Genomic DNA, 17,026 nt, shown 5'->3' on the forward strand with positions numbered 1-17,026 from the left:
AAATATAAAAATATTGTAATTTTACAAATCCCAAATAAATATACATGGACTGTTGCTAAATTGGGCCTGAATTATTGGGCCCAATTAAATATGGGCCAGCATTTGACTTGAAAGTTATAATTTGGAAAATGATCCGAGCCCATAATCATCATTTTTTATTTTACAAGTTTAATACTACTACTAATTTACATGTGAATGAGAAATACAGTATGTTTAAACTTAGATACACTATGTAGGCATCATTCTTGATCACCACTCTCATTTCCTTTCATGTTAACACTTTTTTTGTTATATAATCGGGTTAATTCTAATACCTCAAAATTTATTAAGAGCATCCGTAATGGTACTTAGGCCAGCCATAGGCCAGCAATAGGTCAGTCATTCTCTCCCCTGCCACGTCAGCAACACTAAAAAATTCACCTGCCACGTCAGATTTAGGCCAGCCATAGGCCAGCCGCAAAAAATAATTCAAAATATACTACATTTACGGAATTAAAATTATGATTAAATTACGGAATTAAATTTACGACACATATACGGGAAAAATAATCCATTCCATTAAAAAAAAGTACAAAGATTTTAAAAAAAAAGTACATGATTTTTTTTTAAAAAAAAGGGCTTCCATACACGAGCCCCGCCGCTCTCTACTCCTCATCGCCATCGCCGTCGCCGTCGCCGCCGCCGCTACCGCTGCCGCCACCCGTGGTATCTGAGCCCACGTCGGAACCCGCTAGCCGTGCCCTCGCGATCTCCAAATCAACACGCATGCTCTCGAGCATCTCGTGAAGAAACATCTTCTCCGTGGGGTCAGTGGCGTTCTTCCACTCTTGGAAGACCTTGTACATCTGATCCCGCGTATGGTTACGCGAATGGAGAGTGTACTCGAGTGGGGCGGGTGGGAGGGCGGAGGACTGGACCTCGCGGGGCGATAGGGGGGATCCGCCCCTCGCAGCCCGCTGCGCCCGCTTCTGTCCAACCGGGCGGGGGCGACCAGTAAATGAAGGACGGGATGGAAACTCCTCAGCATCTGGGGGGAGGTCGTGGGATCCGCCGCTGCTGCCGCTGTAGTCGCCGCTATAGTTCAGTCGCTGCTTCTTCGGCCACCCAGCATCGCACCCCGCCTGGAACTTCTCGGAGTCCTTCAGCAACAAGAAGCACTCCCAGAAGGTGAACTCCTTATACTTCCCCTCCAAGGGGAACTGACTCGCGGCTATCCTCCGGGCGTCGTCCTCATTCTGCCCACTTCTGAGCTGACGGAGGGCGTTGGCGTACAAATTCGCAAAACGGCCCACCGCGGCCCTGGTGCGCTCCCACCCCTTCCGGACCTCCTCGTTGCTGAAGTCCTTCCCGTGCGGGCAGTGCCTCCTATAGGCAGCTCTGATCTTCGCTCACATGTGGACGACCCGCTGGTTGTTCGCAACCAGCGGATCGTCGCACACCTCCAACCACCCCTTGGCCACCCCGGCGTACTCATCCTCCGTCCACTTCCTCCGGCCAGGGGTATGGTCAACAGCGGGCTGCGATGACTCGCCGACCGCCTTGACCTTCCCCCTCGTCTTCTTCTTCGGCGCGGCCCGCCTCGCCGGAACGGGAGTATCCGGATCCTCGAGATCGATCCCCATATCATGCAATGACAGAAGGTCATCGCCAGAGAACAGCGTATCCACTGGGGTCGACGTGTGAGACGAAGCCGTCAAAAAATCAAGCGAGGGCCGATATACCGTGTCCCCTCTCGGTGACCCCTGCACCCCCCCTGCATCCCGGGATGCATACCGTGCTGCATCCCCCCTGCATCCCGCCCTGCCACATCATCCCCATCATCTGCTGCAGCATCATCTGCTGATGCATCTGGGGCATACCCCCCCACCCGGGCGCTGACTGTCTGCCGCTCCCCTGCCCGCCGCCCGGCATCCCCCCCGGCATACCCCCTGGCATACCCTCCTGTTTCCCCCCCATCGCCCCCCCCCCCCGGCGCACCAGCCATCATCCCCATCATCTGATTCCGAGGGATGTTAAACCCCGGGCCCATCTGCCCCCATCCAGATCCCACAGGTACCGTGGGAGTTTGAGATCCACTCGTCGCTGGACTGGACTCGTTGTTGTGATCCATCGCTCGATGATGCTCTTGTACAGAAAGTTAGAGAGAGAGAAAACTTGTTAAAACAAGTGGTGCAAATGAAAATGAAACGAAAATCGCGTTTATATAGTTTTTAAAAAAAAACAAAACAAAACAAAAACCGGCGCTGGCCGATCGGGCCGCCACAATGGCGGCTAGCCGATCGGCCAGCGCTTCGGCCAGCGACGAGCGATCGGCCAGCCCACGCCAAAGCGCTAGCCGGTTTCGCTCTCGCCGACTGCAATGGTTCGGCTAGCCGATCGGCCAGCGCGACGAATCGATTAGCCGGTCGCTAGCCGACCATTGCGGATGCTCTAATATAATGTCATTAATTACACATACTCCTGTACTACACAAGATCAAAATCCTCAGGGACTTCGGCTTTTCTGCCGATGAGATTGCCAAGATAATGTTGTGCAGTAACGCGATTTAACATTCAAGCGCGGAGAAGAAGATCATCCCGCAGCTCGCCACGCTCAAGGGCATGTTGGGATCCAACGACGAGGTGATAGGGCTCGTGAAGAGATCCGTGTGGTATATGACTGTGGATTTGGAGAAAATCTTCCTCCCAAATGTTGACTTCTTAAGGAGCTGTGGAGTAACTACAGAGGGTATACGCGTATTTCTGCATAATTACCCGCGTTGCCTCTTGTTGAAGCCTGATTTGATGAGGAAGGCGGTGGAGAGGGCGACGGAGATGGAGGTCGATCAAAGGAGCAAGACTTTTGTCCATGCTGTTCGTGCTATTGCTTCGCGTAGCAAACAGAGTTTGGAGCTCAAGATGCAGGGCTTTCGTGATATGGGAGTCTCGGAGAGTGAGATATTAGTGATGTTTAGGAGGGCGCCCACGGCTTTCTGCATTTCGTTGGAGAAGATGAAGGAGATCAAGAGTCTCCTGCTAGCTACCGGGAGGTACGAGATGTGTGATCTGATACTTTATATTAAAGGTAGATTTATTTGTTTCTCTATTACTTCAAATAAAAATTTGAGTTTTAATTTATTGATGTCATTAATTACACGTCTTATAATTTATAAAATTAATAGATTTTAAAATATATATTAATGTATCCGAATCCTATGAAATATATAAATCATTAGTGATTTCTCATTACTAAGATACTTATTAAACTTGAAACAATATTAATTATTCATTACGGATAATTTATTATGCAAAATTAATAATAACTAGTAGTAGTTGCACTTGCTCTATAAGCGACTGAGTTTATTGGATAGTGCTCCATTAAAAGGAGTAATCTACTAAGTTACTATAGCCAGCCATCAATATCACCTAAGACAACAAATACTCCAATATAATCAAATATCATTATTCATGTTTTAAAAAATAAACTGATCTAGAAATCATTTGACTCACTATTTTAAAAAAAAAAATGTGCGCAAACTGTCCCTCTAATGACCTTTCAGCCTTCAAGAAATAACAATTATTTTTATAAATTAATAATAAAAGCAAAAATACAAAATCATATAACTAGTATTTTGTAAAAGTGACTGTTGTTATAGATAAAAGAGTAAAGACCAATATTGGTCATGAACATATGTTCATTTTATCATTTTGGTCCTAAACTTTATCTTTTGAATTTTTTGGTCCTGTACATTTCAAATCGGATCACAATTGGTCATCCGTTAACTATTCCGTTAATATTTAACAATCAACGATTTTAATCACAATTTTGACCAACTTAGGCAATTTTTAATTATTTAATCATAAAAAAAACTAAAATAAAATCATAAATTATTGATAGGGGATGTAGAAAAGCCGGTCACGAACGATCGAAGAGCAATTTAAACAGAACAACAAAAGCAGCAGCAGTTCCATCTCGTAAAATCGAGACCCACAATACGAAAGAGTTAAACCAAAACAGAGTCATCATTGATTGAAGAATTACTACTGATTTCCACAGTCATTGTTGTTGAGAGGCGCCGGATATTTGAGTGCATTGAGCTCCATGTTGCGGAGGGCAGCTTTACCCAGATCAATCCCACACATATCCGACAGCCGTACGAGGTATAGGAAGGCGTCTGATAGTTCTTCTCCGACGTGAGTTCTCTCTTCCTCTTTCCACCCAGGAAGCCCTTTTGCCACCTCCTCTTTCCATTGAAATATTTCCGATAGCTCTCCCACTTCTACCACCTGCAACCAATTCTTCTTCTACAATCAACGCTACAAACAAAATACTTACTACTTTAAGCGGAAAAAAAGGGGATATATGCCAAAAACCCCTTTCGATTTTTCTTGCCGAAAACCCTAGATCATTTTTGGATGAAATAAAGTCCATAAATCAAAAACAATAATATGTAGGAGTACTTCATTTTTCCTAAACAATTATATGTTACGAGGGAGAAGAGAATTAGTGGAGGAAGAAGATAAAAGTGGCAATGAGAACAAATAATTTAGAGTGAACTTCAAAATTGGTCCCTGGACTATGAGTTTATCTCGTAAATGGTCCCTGGACTAAGGCTTAATATCAAAAACGGTCCTTTTGCACTGTTTCGAGACGAAAATGCCCTTTTCAGGCTTTGGGCAATTTGGACAATTCAATTTCGTCTACTGTTCATTAAGTCAGCAACTCATTTAATTTTGCAGGTTTTGTCATAATTGCATCTCTCTCTCTTCACACCTTCTCTCCTGTCTCTCTCCTCTATCTCTCTCTTCCCTTCTTCTTCCTCTGGCTTCGTCTGGTCTCTTCCCTTCCCTTCTTTCATGGTGGTTTTGATCTTCCCTTCCTTTCTTTATGGTGGTTGTTATCCGAAGTATGCGGTTTTTTACTTGGTTGGGCAGAATCGGCGCGCGCGAAGGTTTGGTTGGTTGGAGGAGAGGATGAAGCTGATTTTTTTTATTTGCTGGGTTTCAGTTGTTTGTTTCATTTGTATCCATTATCGTGAATTTGAGCAAGTAGTTTGATAAGTACTCCCTCCGTCCCAGAGAAGTTGGCACACTTTCCTTTTTAGTTTGTCCCACAAAAGATGTCACATTTCCCTTTTTGGAAAAAGTTCTCTCTCACATGAATATAAAAATTATATTTTCTCTCTCCATTTAACACACAAAACAAAACCTCCTAAAATCCCGTGTCATTTTCAAAGTATGCCAACTTCTCTGGGACGGAGGGAGTAGATTGTAGTACGTGATTATTGGGAAAAAATTTTATTGTCATCAATTTAGTTTGAATTTCCTTTTTCTAAGGTCGAACAATCAAATTTTATGAAGTTTGAAGTTTCTGATGTTGGATTGAATGAAATATTGCATTGAAATTTTATTTGATGCACCGTCTTCAGAAGTAGAATTATAAAAATGGGCATTAAAATTTTTTTCAGTTGTCAGTCCGACGTGTGGTCATACACTAAATATAGATATTTGTTACAATCGTGTGGATCATGTTGGAAATCCTACCCCACTTAAAATTGATGTTGATAGACATCTACTCGAATGGATCTTGTTCGACTTCTTCCACCCATTCTTCCCATTCCATTGCCCATTCGAATGGGTGTTGATTGTTAGACGTCGTTGTCATAGTTGAGCTTGAGACAACTGTGACATTGGCGGCAGTTTCTGAGACCAGTGCTGAGAAACGGACCTCAGTTTTGGATGGTGTCGGTATTGCCTTCGTGTCGTTTGCATTTTGGGGTCGCTTTAATCTTGCAAAGATATTCTTCAACTTTTCCTCGGACAATTTTTCACCAACGACTGGATTTTGATTTGTGGTAGTCTCCATTTTGTTGTGTTTAGGTGTATGTATTTGGTTTTGCAGGTTTTTATATAGGTTGATAGTGTATCATTAAATGAGTTAGTTGGAAGTTGGAAGTTGGAAAATACATTAAATCGAATGCGTCTTAACGCCTGATCTGATACGAAAATACAGATATGAAAATAATTTCAAATGCAGATATGAAAATAATTTCAAATGCACATAGTAATTTCATACTACAAAAGATAGTACTCCCACTAGTAATATCAGATGCAGTATTCAAAACTAATACTCCCTCCGTCCCAAGATAAGCGACCTACTTTTTTTGGGCACGGGATTTAAGGAATGGTATTTAAATAAGTTAAAGTGGGGAGAGTAAAGTATGAGAGATGGAAAAGTAGAGGAGAGAAGAGAGAATAAAGTAGGTGGAGAATAAAGTAAGAGAGATGACTTTTTGCTAAAAATGGAAATAGGTCACTTATAGTGAGACACCTCAAAAAGGAATACAAGTCACTTATCTTGGGACGGAGGGAGTATCAAATTGGGTATAGTTAATATCAAATTGGCTATAGTTAATATCACATGTCATACGAAACTAATCTCACATGTAGTACATGGCAACTAATATCAAATTTACTGAACAAAGTGTGTACTACTAGTAATATCAGATGCAATACATGGCAAAAATAAAACACAATCTTCGTAGTAATAGTCATCAGAGATGTGAGAGTTATTGGATACCACAAAATACACAAAATAATGGATGTACACCAGTTGCAGTTTGAACTTGAACTTCAGAACCTTGTTCAACTGATTTTGTAGGCTGCAAAGTCAACAATTTGTTAACCATATCCCTCCTCAAATACAAAACATAATATCAAAACCAATATGCATGCAAACTAATATCAAAACCAATATGCATGCATAGCAGTAAGTGCAATAAGCATGCGGTTAACAACTATATACATGCATAGCAATAAGTGCAATAAGTATACAGTTAACAACTATATACATGCATAGCAATAAGTAACTCCACATTTAATACCTGTTGTACATCAACAAAATCATTTCCAACATCAATTGGATGTCCAACAGTAACACCACCATCATCATCCTACAAAGTAATGTTCACATTTAGATATGGTAGTTATTATAGTTATAACACAACCAACTATAGCACGAATTAGGATACCTGAACCACAACAAATTCATCCATCAGATTTTTGTGAACGATTTCATTTTCACTTTCTTTCGCCTTCTATCCTTCACGTGCTTTCACCAAGCTATCAACGAGATATTTTTCAAACTCGGGATCAGGTTCATACCAGCCTAACAGAGGTGTTTGTGGAATAGCCTTTGGAGGTGTTTGTGGAATAACCTTTGCCTTCTTCCTAACTGGTTTCGGTACCCCTAAATGGGGCTCCTCTATTTCTTCAATGACTACACTACTAGACGATTTTGTTTCCAAATTTTTTTTAAAGAACTCAATTTGGTACTCCTGCTGTCGTGCCCGAGCATCTGCAGGTGTAATCTCAAGCACGTAGACGTGAACGAGCCTCGATTTTGAGGTACTAGCAACCTTCATAAATCGAGAGACATCGTCTTCGTCCATGAGCGGATCAGTAGGATGCCCAATTTTAGTACCCACGCATCCATCATTGAAATGAGGATGACAATAGTAAGACTCACATATAGCATGTCTTGGATACCCAACTCTGACCATCATACTTGCCAATTCGAACAGGTTAAACTGCAATATGCTCACGTAGTCGATGTAGTTTAACAATCCCGTAATGTACTCTCCAGCGCGAAACACACCATGGTGGTGAAGGGCAATTGTAAAACAATCAGGCCTAGTATCTGTGCAAAGTCACGCAAAACAACAAAATCCAAATTACAAATTTTTGGGATGCATAAATTCGATAAATGTTCACAGAACCCTAACCGACCGCAACATAACATAAGTGCAAATTTTTCATTTTTCAACTACATAGCCGAACACTTTGAATTTTAAGGATGAAATGCGTACCATATTCAAGCTCCGGGTGGAAGATGGAGATATCTTCACCACGAAGTTTCCATCTCTCTTCATCAAGGTCTATTATCACCGGACGGCTTGGGCCAGCACCACCATTGTTCCTCGTATGTCGACGCGAGCTAGCACCGTCATTGTTCGTCGTCTTTCGACTAGAGCTAGCACCTTCATCGTTATTCTTCTTTCGACCCCTTTTTTTTGGCGGCATCACGATCGCTCATTCGTCCCATTCGGAATTCTGGTCGCTGATACAACTTTGGTGGAGTGGGCAACGACGATTCGCTTGGTCACCAATCACGACACAGAGGAGTGAGACTGAGTTTATGCATATGTTAGCAAGTGGTGAGAGGAAAATGAGAGGGAAATTGGAGGGTAGGTGTGAGGGAGGGAAGGGAGATGAACGATAAAAGGTAAAAAGTGGTGGGAAGATGGAAGGGTTTCTCGAAAGCCACTCTAGTTTTCCTCTCTCTCTCTCTACGTGTCAACACCCCATATGTGTATATATGACAGTACATGCAAATCCGGGTGAGTCTGACAGTTTGAAAAAGTTTAAATTTTGAAATGCCCAATTCTGGGACGACATATGATATTACTTTAAAACCTGATATGATATTACTTTAACACCCGTTATGATATTAGTTTTGTACTGCATCTGATATTAGTTTTTGAAACACTAATGTACCATGTCTGATATTTGTTTGTTGTACTACATCTAAGTTGTTGTATTGCATCTGATATTAGTTTGTTGTACTACATCTAATTTTAGTTTGTAGGCATTTGAAGTGCAATTTGGATATTATTTAGAGTTGATTTAGCTGTATAGAATACTAGTCATGTTATTATTTCAACAACTTTCATTTCGCCGTGGTTAATTAGCCAAATCTTCAAATCACAATTTTAAAACCAGAAACTTAATACTTAACAATACATAAATCTTGTTAATCAAATTGCATCAATTTAATCACTTCAAATTTTTGGTTCTGATCACACACTACAAATTTTAATTCTCGCAAGTTACCCTGTATATTGTATTCAATTCAGAACCCATTTCATACCCATCGAACAAAACTCATTTCGGCCATTAAACTATTCAAATCACAAAAACTAAAACTTCAAACGTAGAAATGTTCATCCCCAAGATCACAATCTGCAAATTAAAAGTCAAACTATGCAAATTAAGTAACTTTTTCCCCAAAATGCAGCACTTCAAATTACAATTCTTCTTCGCAAAATGTTTCTTCACCAATATTTTCCCCCGCACATTGCAATGGAGTACTTGTTCAATCCTACTTCATCAAACTGACCATAATGGCTACAAATGAAACCACCAACGAAAACCCAGCAACTAACACAAGAATATTATCTTTCACTTTACTTCCACCTTCACACCGCTTTGGATATACTTCAGAATGAACTTCGTCTTCTCCTCCAATTTCATCTTCTCCTCCGACTTCGTCTTCATGACCATTGTTTCCAACCAAGTAATTGCAGCCTTCAAAATCCACACGCTTCGGATGACACCACCAAAAATAATTGCAGCCTCCAACTGTGCCCTTTTTCTCACATACGAAATACAACATTCCAAATGATGCCTTTCTTGCGTCGGCAACGATTTTGAGAGTCGCTCTGTGCCGGTACATACAAATTTCGTACTTATACCGGAGCCACTTACAACCATTTCCTCCTCCTCTTCCATCAGTCGAATTTTTAACGGACAGCGAAGACATGAAGGCAAGCAAGCTCGACGTTGCGGAGGGAAGCAGGACCAAGAAGAAGAAGAATCGCGTCTAGATTTTTACGGATTAAATGGTTCAGACAAGAAGAAGAAGAAGAAGGGAAATGAGACAGGGGAGAGAGAATATGGTCAATATTTATAGAAGGTGTGAAGAGAGAGAGAGATGCAATTATGACAAAACCTGCAAAATTAAATGAGTTGCTGACTTAATGAACAATAGACGAAATTGAATTGTCAAAATTGCTCAAAGCCTGAAAAGGGCATTTTCATCTCGAAACAGTACAAAAGGACCGTTTTTGATATTAAGCCTTAGTCCAGGGACTGCTGGTGATATTTTTAAAGTCCAGGGACCATTTACGAGATAAACCCATAGTCCAGGGACCATTTTTGAAGTTCACTCAATAATTTATGATTTTGTTTAAAAAAATAATTTTGATGATTAAATAATTAAAAGTTGCTTAAATTGGTCAAAATTGTGATTAAAATCGTTGACGGTTAAATATTAACGGAATAGTTAACGGAGGACCAATTGTGATCCGATTTGAAATGTACAGGACCAAAAAATTCAAAAGATAAAGTTTAGGACCAAAATGATAAAATGAACATATGTTCAGGACCAATTTTGGCCTTTACTCTGGATAAAATTACTATTCTTATAAATTAAAATGACCGTTCTTATAAACATATATATATTGTTTACTATTTTTATACATAAATAATAAAAACAATTTTTGCTGAAGTGATTAATATATAAATAAAAATTACTACTCATATGAACAAAAATACCGTTTTTATATCTGTGAAGACAATAAAATAAAAAAAGACACGCAAAGTAAAACAATTTTCTAGAAACTTTAGAATACATAGAGCATAAAAGAAGCTGTAAAGTGTAATATTATCCAGAACTTTCAAATAAATAAAATTCAACTTGACTAACCCAAAAAAACAAAAAAACAAAAAAAACAAAACAAAAAACAAATACGAGGTGAGACTGAAAAATGAAAATCCAAACTACTCCATTTGATTTTATGTACGTGCCACGTCATACAGGGTTATCAAGATTTGAAGTTCGTGCCAAGAACAAACAATAAATAAATTAAAAGTCATAGATCTATAAAAAAGCATCCGATTTGTTAGAGATTTATGTCAGATAATTAATCTAAAATATATATAAAAAAATCACCTTCACATTTTTCTTTAGAACTAACATTTGTTAAATCATCAGCAAAAATCAAATTTATTCTCACAAACTAAAAATTTGACTGTAAAAATATAAAATCTAATACTAATTCGTATAAATTGTATGAAACCATATATCTGAATCTTCATTAATTTCATTTATTCAGCTACAATATTAAATTTCACAATTTTTTCGCCCAAAATTTTAAAATTAATTTCTTGTTTTATTCAGTAATTAAACCCATAAATTCAACTAGATTGTGGCAACTTCCACTAGATGGGATTTATTGATTACAGTATTAACACGTGAAACGGCGAAACACTAAACAGAATCGTTCAACCGTTAAAACTCCGCCCCGCGCCACCAAATCCTCCTCCGCCGCCGCCGCCGGTGCTAATCCCTAGTGAAGCAGCAGCTAGGTACTAATCACTAATTCACTATCTCTATCATAAACTAAAAATAATCCAATTATTTCGCAAAGGAGAAAAAAAACACAATTACTAATTCCGATCGGGTCGATTTTCCCGCCATAGCGTAGTCAATTCGCGATGCCGTCGCTGCGACGGAGGCGCGCCGCCGCGGAGGAGTCGGTCCGGGCGCCGGATCCGGAGGAGAAGAGGCCGGAGCTCCGGAAGCCGAAGAAGCAGCGGAAATGGTCGTGCCTGGACAATTGCTGCTGGTTTATTGGGTGCGTCTGCGTGGTGTGGTGGGCGCTGCTGTTCTCGTACAACATGATGCCTTCCTCGTTCCCGCAGTACGTGACGGAGGCGATTACGGGGCCAATGCCCGACCCGCCGGGGGTGAAGCTGAAGAAGGAGGGGCTGCGGGCGAAGCATCCGGTGGTTTTTGTTCCCGGAATCGTGACGGGAGGGCTGGAGCTGTGGGAGGGGCATAGCTGTGCTGAAGGATTGTTCAGGAAGAGGCTGTGGGGAGGCACGTTCGGTGAAGTTTACAAGAGGTGAAGATTTGATTTGGCTTTTTTTGTCGGTTGATTTGTCTTTTTGTGCTGATGATTTTTTTTGGAGTTTCTTCCCTGTGATGGTATGAAGTGAATTTGTGGAAGAAATTGTTGGTTGTTTTTTTTAAAGAGGGGGATAGAGTAGGAACGATATTCTCCATTAGAAAGATTTACTGGATTCGAGCTTCTTTCCATAAATTGGAGTAGTTAGATTAGTTGTTATGCTAGTATTTAGAATTTAGGAAATTGGTTTCTTTGTGTTTTTCATTTTCTATGTTTAGAGGCTTGTTTGTGCAGAAGCAACAAATCGTGTGTTGGTCGATTTAATGTTCATTTTTTGGCAGGAAAATGCTTTTTGATTTTTGGTTTGTGTGATTTAAGCTAGATTTTCTTGCCATTGGCTTGAAGTGGCAACTAAGTACAACAACAATGATAACTTTCTTTACTGTGATGATTGTGCAGTAAGTTTGCTAGTTACTGGTACAGTATAATATTAAATGGCAGCGATCTCAGTACACTGGAGGGAATAGAATTTATACTTGATTAGAGAAGACCGATATAGTGGTACTTAGCTGTAAGGGCTGTTGATAACAGTTCAAAAGTTTAGATCTTCTGCGTAGGAGTAAGATGGAATTTGCAGGATTATTAAATGAACATTTAACCATGTAAAGTAATTAGTTTTGGTATCACTTCCCACTTATTGGTGGATCAGTGGATGCCTGCTGGTTTGTGTGTGTGCGTGCGCGTACATGCGTGTGTCTGAGACTCTTGAGTTTGCTGTAAGATGTTTTCATGCTACTGAGACACATGACCTGAGGTGCAGTCATTTTCTCAATTTCTATATATCTCATAAACTTTTTTGAAAAATTTATAGTTCACTAATGTGTGGTATCTGAGTATCAGTACATCAGTCACTCCCCAAAAGATTCTTATCAATCATTGACCTGCTTCTTATATGAGTTCTTAACTGGTATTCTTATTTATACTCGTAAAAACACTACAAAGAGATTGTCTTGCATCTTTTGTGGAGTATGAATTTGATTCCTTTAAATTCTTTTGTAGGCCACTATGTTGGGTGGATCACATGTCGTTGGATAATGAAACTGGCTTGGATCCTCCCGGTGTCAGAGTCAGGCCTGTTACCGGCCTAGTTGCTGCAGATTACTTTGCTCCAGGATATTTTGTTTGGGCAGTTCTAATAGCTAATCTTGCTCGGATTGGGTATGAAGAGAAAGCCATGTACATGGCTGCATATGATTGGAGGCTTTCATTCCAGAACACAGAAGTACATGTTAAACATTTATCAATCTTGAGAGGTTTAATTACAAGACAATTGGATTATTGATGCACTTCTCTTATGAAATACTCCTATTTACTTTTCAGGTGCGTGATGGAGCACTGAGTAGAATAAAAAGTAATATCGAACTGATGGTTGCTACAAGTGGACACAGGGCAGTAATTATTCCACATTCCATGGGTGTTCTATACTTTCTCCATTTCATGAAATGGGTGGAGGCACCTGCTCCGATGGGCGGAGGAGGTGGACCGGATTGGTGTGCTAAACATATAAAGGCTGTGATGAACATTGGGGGGCCATTTTTAGGTGTCCCTAAAGCTGTTTCTGGGCTTTTCTCTGCAGAAGGTAGAGATATTGCTGTTGCCAGGTAGATTTATGAACATGGAACTTCTTGTTTGCTTCAGTGAAAATTTTAATGCTGAAATTGCTTACCAGCCCATCTTTTCTATGGTTAGTTCATGTGCTTACTGTTACCTGCTATTTGGGCAATCGTTCTATTCAGGGCTGTTGCTCCTGGTGTCCTGGATAAGGATCTATTCCGAATCCAAACCTTGCAGCACATAATGAAGATGACTAGGACATGGGATTCAACAATGTCCATGATACCTAAAGGCGGAGATACCATTTGGGGTGGACTTGATTGGTCACCGGAGCAGGGTTATGCTGCAAGCAAAAGAAAACATAATACCAGCCAACCTGAGGACTTAACCTGTACAGAAGACGGAAATGTTAAACAGAAAGTTAAATTTGCCCATTATGGAAGGATAATATCATTTGGGAAAGATGTAGCTGAGGCACATTCTTCCGAGATTCAGAGGATTGATTTTAGGGTAACGTTTCTTGCTTTGTTCAGTGATACTTTACAATGTCATACTCATCTATATTATGCTAATTTAGTCCCTACTATGGGAAGTGCCTCATTTAGTCTCCAACAGTTTCACAGTTTACCTATTCTTGGGTAAGTTTCTTGAGACTGGAAGAATAAATATGTCTGGCCAAGTAAAGATTTCATGACAACAGCTTAATATATAAAGCAACGCTACATTATAGTTTATGTGTGAAGATTAGTTAAAGCAAATTTTGATTGCGCCAAAGTGAATGTGCTTTACATTTATAAAAGGACAGCAACCGAGCCATGAGAAATTCCTGTCATGCTGGGGGCATTGCTCATATCTCAATCTCTTTCAACTTACTATGCCTGCCTCTGAAATATGTTTTTTTTTAAATTGAAAACCTCTCTAAGCGACATTGTGTCATTTCAATGAATGTATTGGGTTAGCGAGGGAAACCCCCACCAAGTGCATGTGCGATCTCTGACCCTAGCGACGTAGTTGAATGTGTCTTTTCAATTGTGCCAAGGATTGTTACTAGACCTTATATTGATGTTTGAAGTTGTTTTTGTGCAGGATGCTGTAAAGGGCAACAATTTTGCAAACGATACTTGTGAAGATGTGTGGACAGAGTATCATGACATGGGTATCAGTGGCATCACAGCTGTTTCTGAATATAAAGCTTATACTGCTGGAGATTTACTAGATCTGCTAAACTATATTGCCCCAAAAATGATGGAGCGTGGAAGTGCTCATTTTTCCTATGGTATTGCTGATAACTTGGACGACCCCAAGTATTCGCACTACAAATATTGGTCAAATCCATTAGAAACAAGGTTAGCCAATGAGCATGCCATTTCTAAAATCTGATCTATGTCTATTACTTTTTCTCGCAATTTTTTATGTGTCCAGCATTTCGTAAACATTAACAACACTCATTTCGCAGGTTACCAAATGCCCCTGACATGGAGATCTTCTCTATGTATGGAATTGGCATTCCAACTGAAAGAGCTTATGTGTACAAGCAGGTCCCAGCTGCAGATTGCTACATTCCATTTCAAATTGATACATCCGTAGTTGAAGAAGATATAGATAGATGCGTAAAAGATGGTGTTTTCACCGTTGATGGCGATGAAACTGTGCCTGTTTTAAGTGCAGGCTACATGAGTGCAAAAGCATGGCGTGGAAAAACCAGATTTAATCCTTCAGGAATGAAAACTTATGTAAGGGAGTGCGATCATGCTCCTCCATCCACTCTTCTCGAAGGCCGCGGCACCCAGAGTGGTGCTCACGTTGACATCATGGGAAACTTTGCTTTGATCGAGGACATTATGAGGGTTGCTGCCGGGGCTACAGGGGAGGAGCTGGGAGGTGACCGGGTGTACTCAGACATCTTCAAGTGGTCCGAAAGGATCAAGCTACCTCTATAAAGCTAACATGTATGATAGGCTTCCACAGCTTCATTTTGTAAAGTAGGATGGTGCATCGTGATTGAGACGTCAGCTTCAGCATGATCGAGCTTTTGAAGCAGCGTACTAGTATTCTGGTTAAGGTATCATGTCTTGTAACTGGATAGGTAATAACATTTCATCGCTGCTACAACAGTGTGTGTTTCTTTGGGGATTGTGTGTTTTATTTTCCCTCTGCAGCTGATATTTGTATTATTATGAGTATGGTTTTAGTGTTCTTCCATGGGATCAACATTCAACAGGGTAGAGATAAACGAAAGAGGTGTATCTATTCTTTGGTTTAGATTTTATGCTGCAGGAGAACTCTTGTTTCTTTTTTTTGGGCAGAATTTTTGGATTCTTTAATATTGTTAATGACTTCATTATTAATTGTATAGTCTAATGTAATTGCTACGTCTGTGGAAGTAATCTATTAGACATTAGCACTATATTTTATTTTAGCCTATCTAAACAGAAATTAAATATAATAAAATTTTAACTTTTATCAGTTATGATAAAATGTCAAAACCATAAATTTATTTACTATTCTCCCCTATATAAAGGTAAAGTTCAATCATGTACTATAAAAATTGTCATTTTATTACAGAAATATAAAGAAAGGGCTTTTAAAAATTTAGTCTAATTCAATCCATTTTGAAAAACAACTCCAATGAATTGCTCACTTTTGTTGCTTTGACAAATTAATTTTACTCCACCCAAACTATTTTCGAAATTTTATATTCAAATAATTTCAACTTAAAGATGGAGATGAAATAGTTCAATCTTTTAACTGTTCACAGTATGACATATATATAGAGCTTATAATAATAAAACAATAATTTTACGAATATTAATTACATTAGGGCTAATAGCCAAAAAAGTTGATTAGATTTGGTTAAATCATTATTTCATGAAGCTTAATGAAATTTAATTTATCATTGCTTTGGAGAATACTATGTGCATCATTATTTTTGAAATAACAACTATAGCCTAAAATCAAATTAAGAGCATGTGTATGGAACTATAGAAGTCCATTTTCTACAATTTATGTCTAGTGTTTTCTCTAAATTATTTTTTTTTCCAAAAGTTGTGCTCACAAGAGCATTCCCATCTATGCTCCCGGATTCATTTTCATTCATTTTTTACTTCATGCTCTTCCCTAGTAGCACAACACTCACATTTATGCTATTCCGCAAGGACATGCTCAAGGGTCCCACCATTCTATTATTCAATTTAAATAAAAACATTTCTACAATATTGAAATGCATTAAAAATACCCGGAATACTATTACAAATTACTAAAAAATTAAAAATTACATAATTTAAATCCTAAAAATTAAAAATTACATAATTAAAGTCCTAAAAATTAAAAATTACTTATTAAATTCATAAAATTAAAAAACCCACTACTCGTGGCCAAATTTTGCTCAAATGTGTTTGATTAGGTCTTCTTGTAGCTCAATGTGGGTTTCGGTATCGCGCATTGTGTGTCTTGTTTCGATCCTCTCGTGCACCATCGTATGCACACCTCGGCGTGGGGGAGGCCTCGCGGTTGAGCTTCCGGCTTCATCCTCGTCGTAAAAGTTAGCCGCCCTTGGTCCTTCATCAACTATAATCATGTAGTGCAAGATAATACAAGTGTACATGATGTTGGCAATATTCTTAACGTACCACAACCGAGACGGGGCCTTCACAATGTTGAATCGCCCTTGAAGGACCCAAAAAG

General features: G+C 39.6%; 1 protein-coding gene and 1 pseudogene across 2 annotated transcripts; both read left to right on the plus strand.

Moving 5' to 3' along the window:
* Nucleotides 1–2,438: 2,438 nt before the first annotated feature.
* On the plus strand, nt 2,439–3,360 carry LOC125206546 (uncharacterized; annotated as a pseudogene).
* Nucleotides 3,361–11,032: 7,672 nt separating this feature from the next.
* On the plus strand, nt 11,033–15,714 carry LOC125205938 (phospholipid:diacylglycerol acyltransferase 1). 2 transcript variants are annotated; one of them, XM_048105156.2, is made up of 7 exons: nt 11,033–11,186; nt 11,301–11,725; nt 12,788–13,010; nt 13,109–13,389; nt 13,525–13,852; nt 14,429–14,688; nt 14,799–15,714. In XM_048105156.2, the coding sequence occupies exons 2-7, from the start codon at nt 11,316–11,318 to the stop codon at nt 15,280–15,282; spliced, it is 1,986 nt and encodes a 661-aa protein (XP_047961113.1). In that variant the 5' UTR covers nt 11,033–11,186; nt 11,301–11,315; the 3' UTR covers nt 15,283–15,714. The 2 variants fall into 2 exon arrangements, with proteins under 2 accessions (XP_047961113.1, XP_047961114.1); XM_048105157.2 differs by having other exon boundaries at nt 11,036–11,186; nt 11,306–11,725.
* The last annotated feature ends 1,312 nt before the right edge of the window (nt 15,715–17,026 follow it).

Source organism: Salvia hispanica, chromosome 6 (genome assembly GCF_029641045.1).
Source record: "Salvia hispanica isolate PSC_SH4W2 chromosome 6, Shi_PSC_v1, whole genome shotgun sequence".
Classification (NCBI taxonomy): domain Eukaryota; kingdom Viridiplantae; phylum Streptophyta; class Magnoliopsida; order Lamiales; family Lamiaceae; genus Salvia; species Salvia hispanica.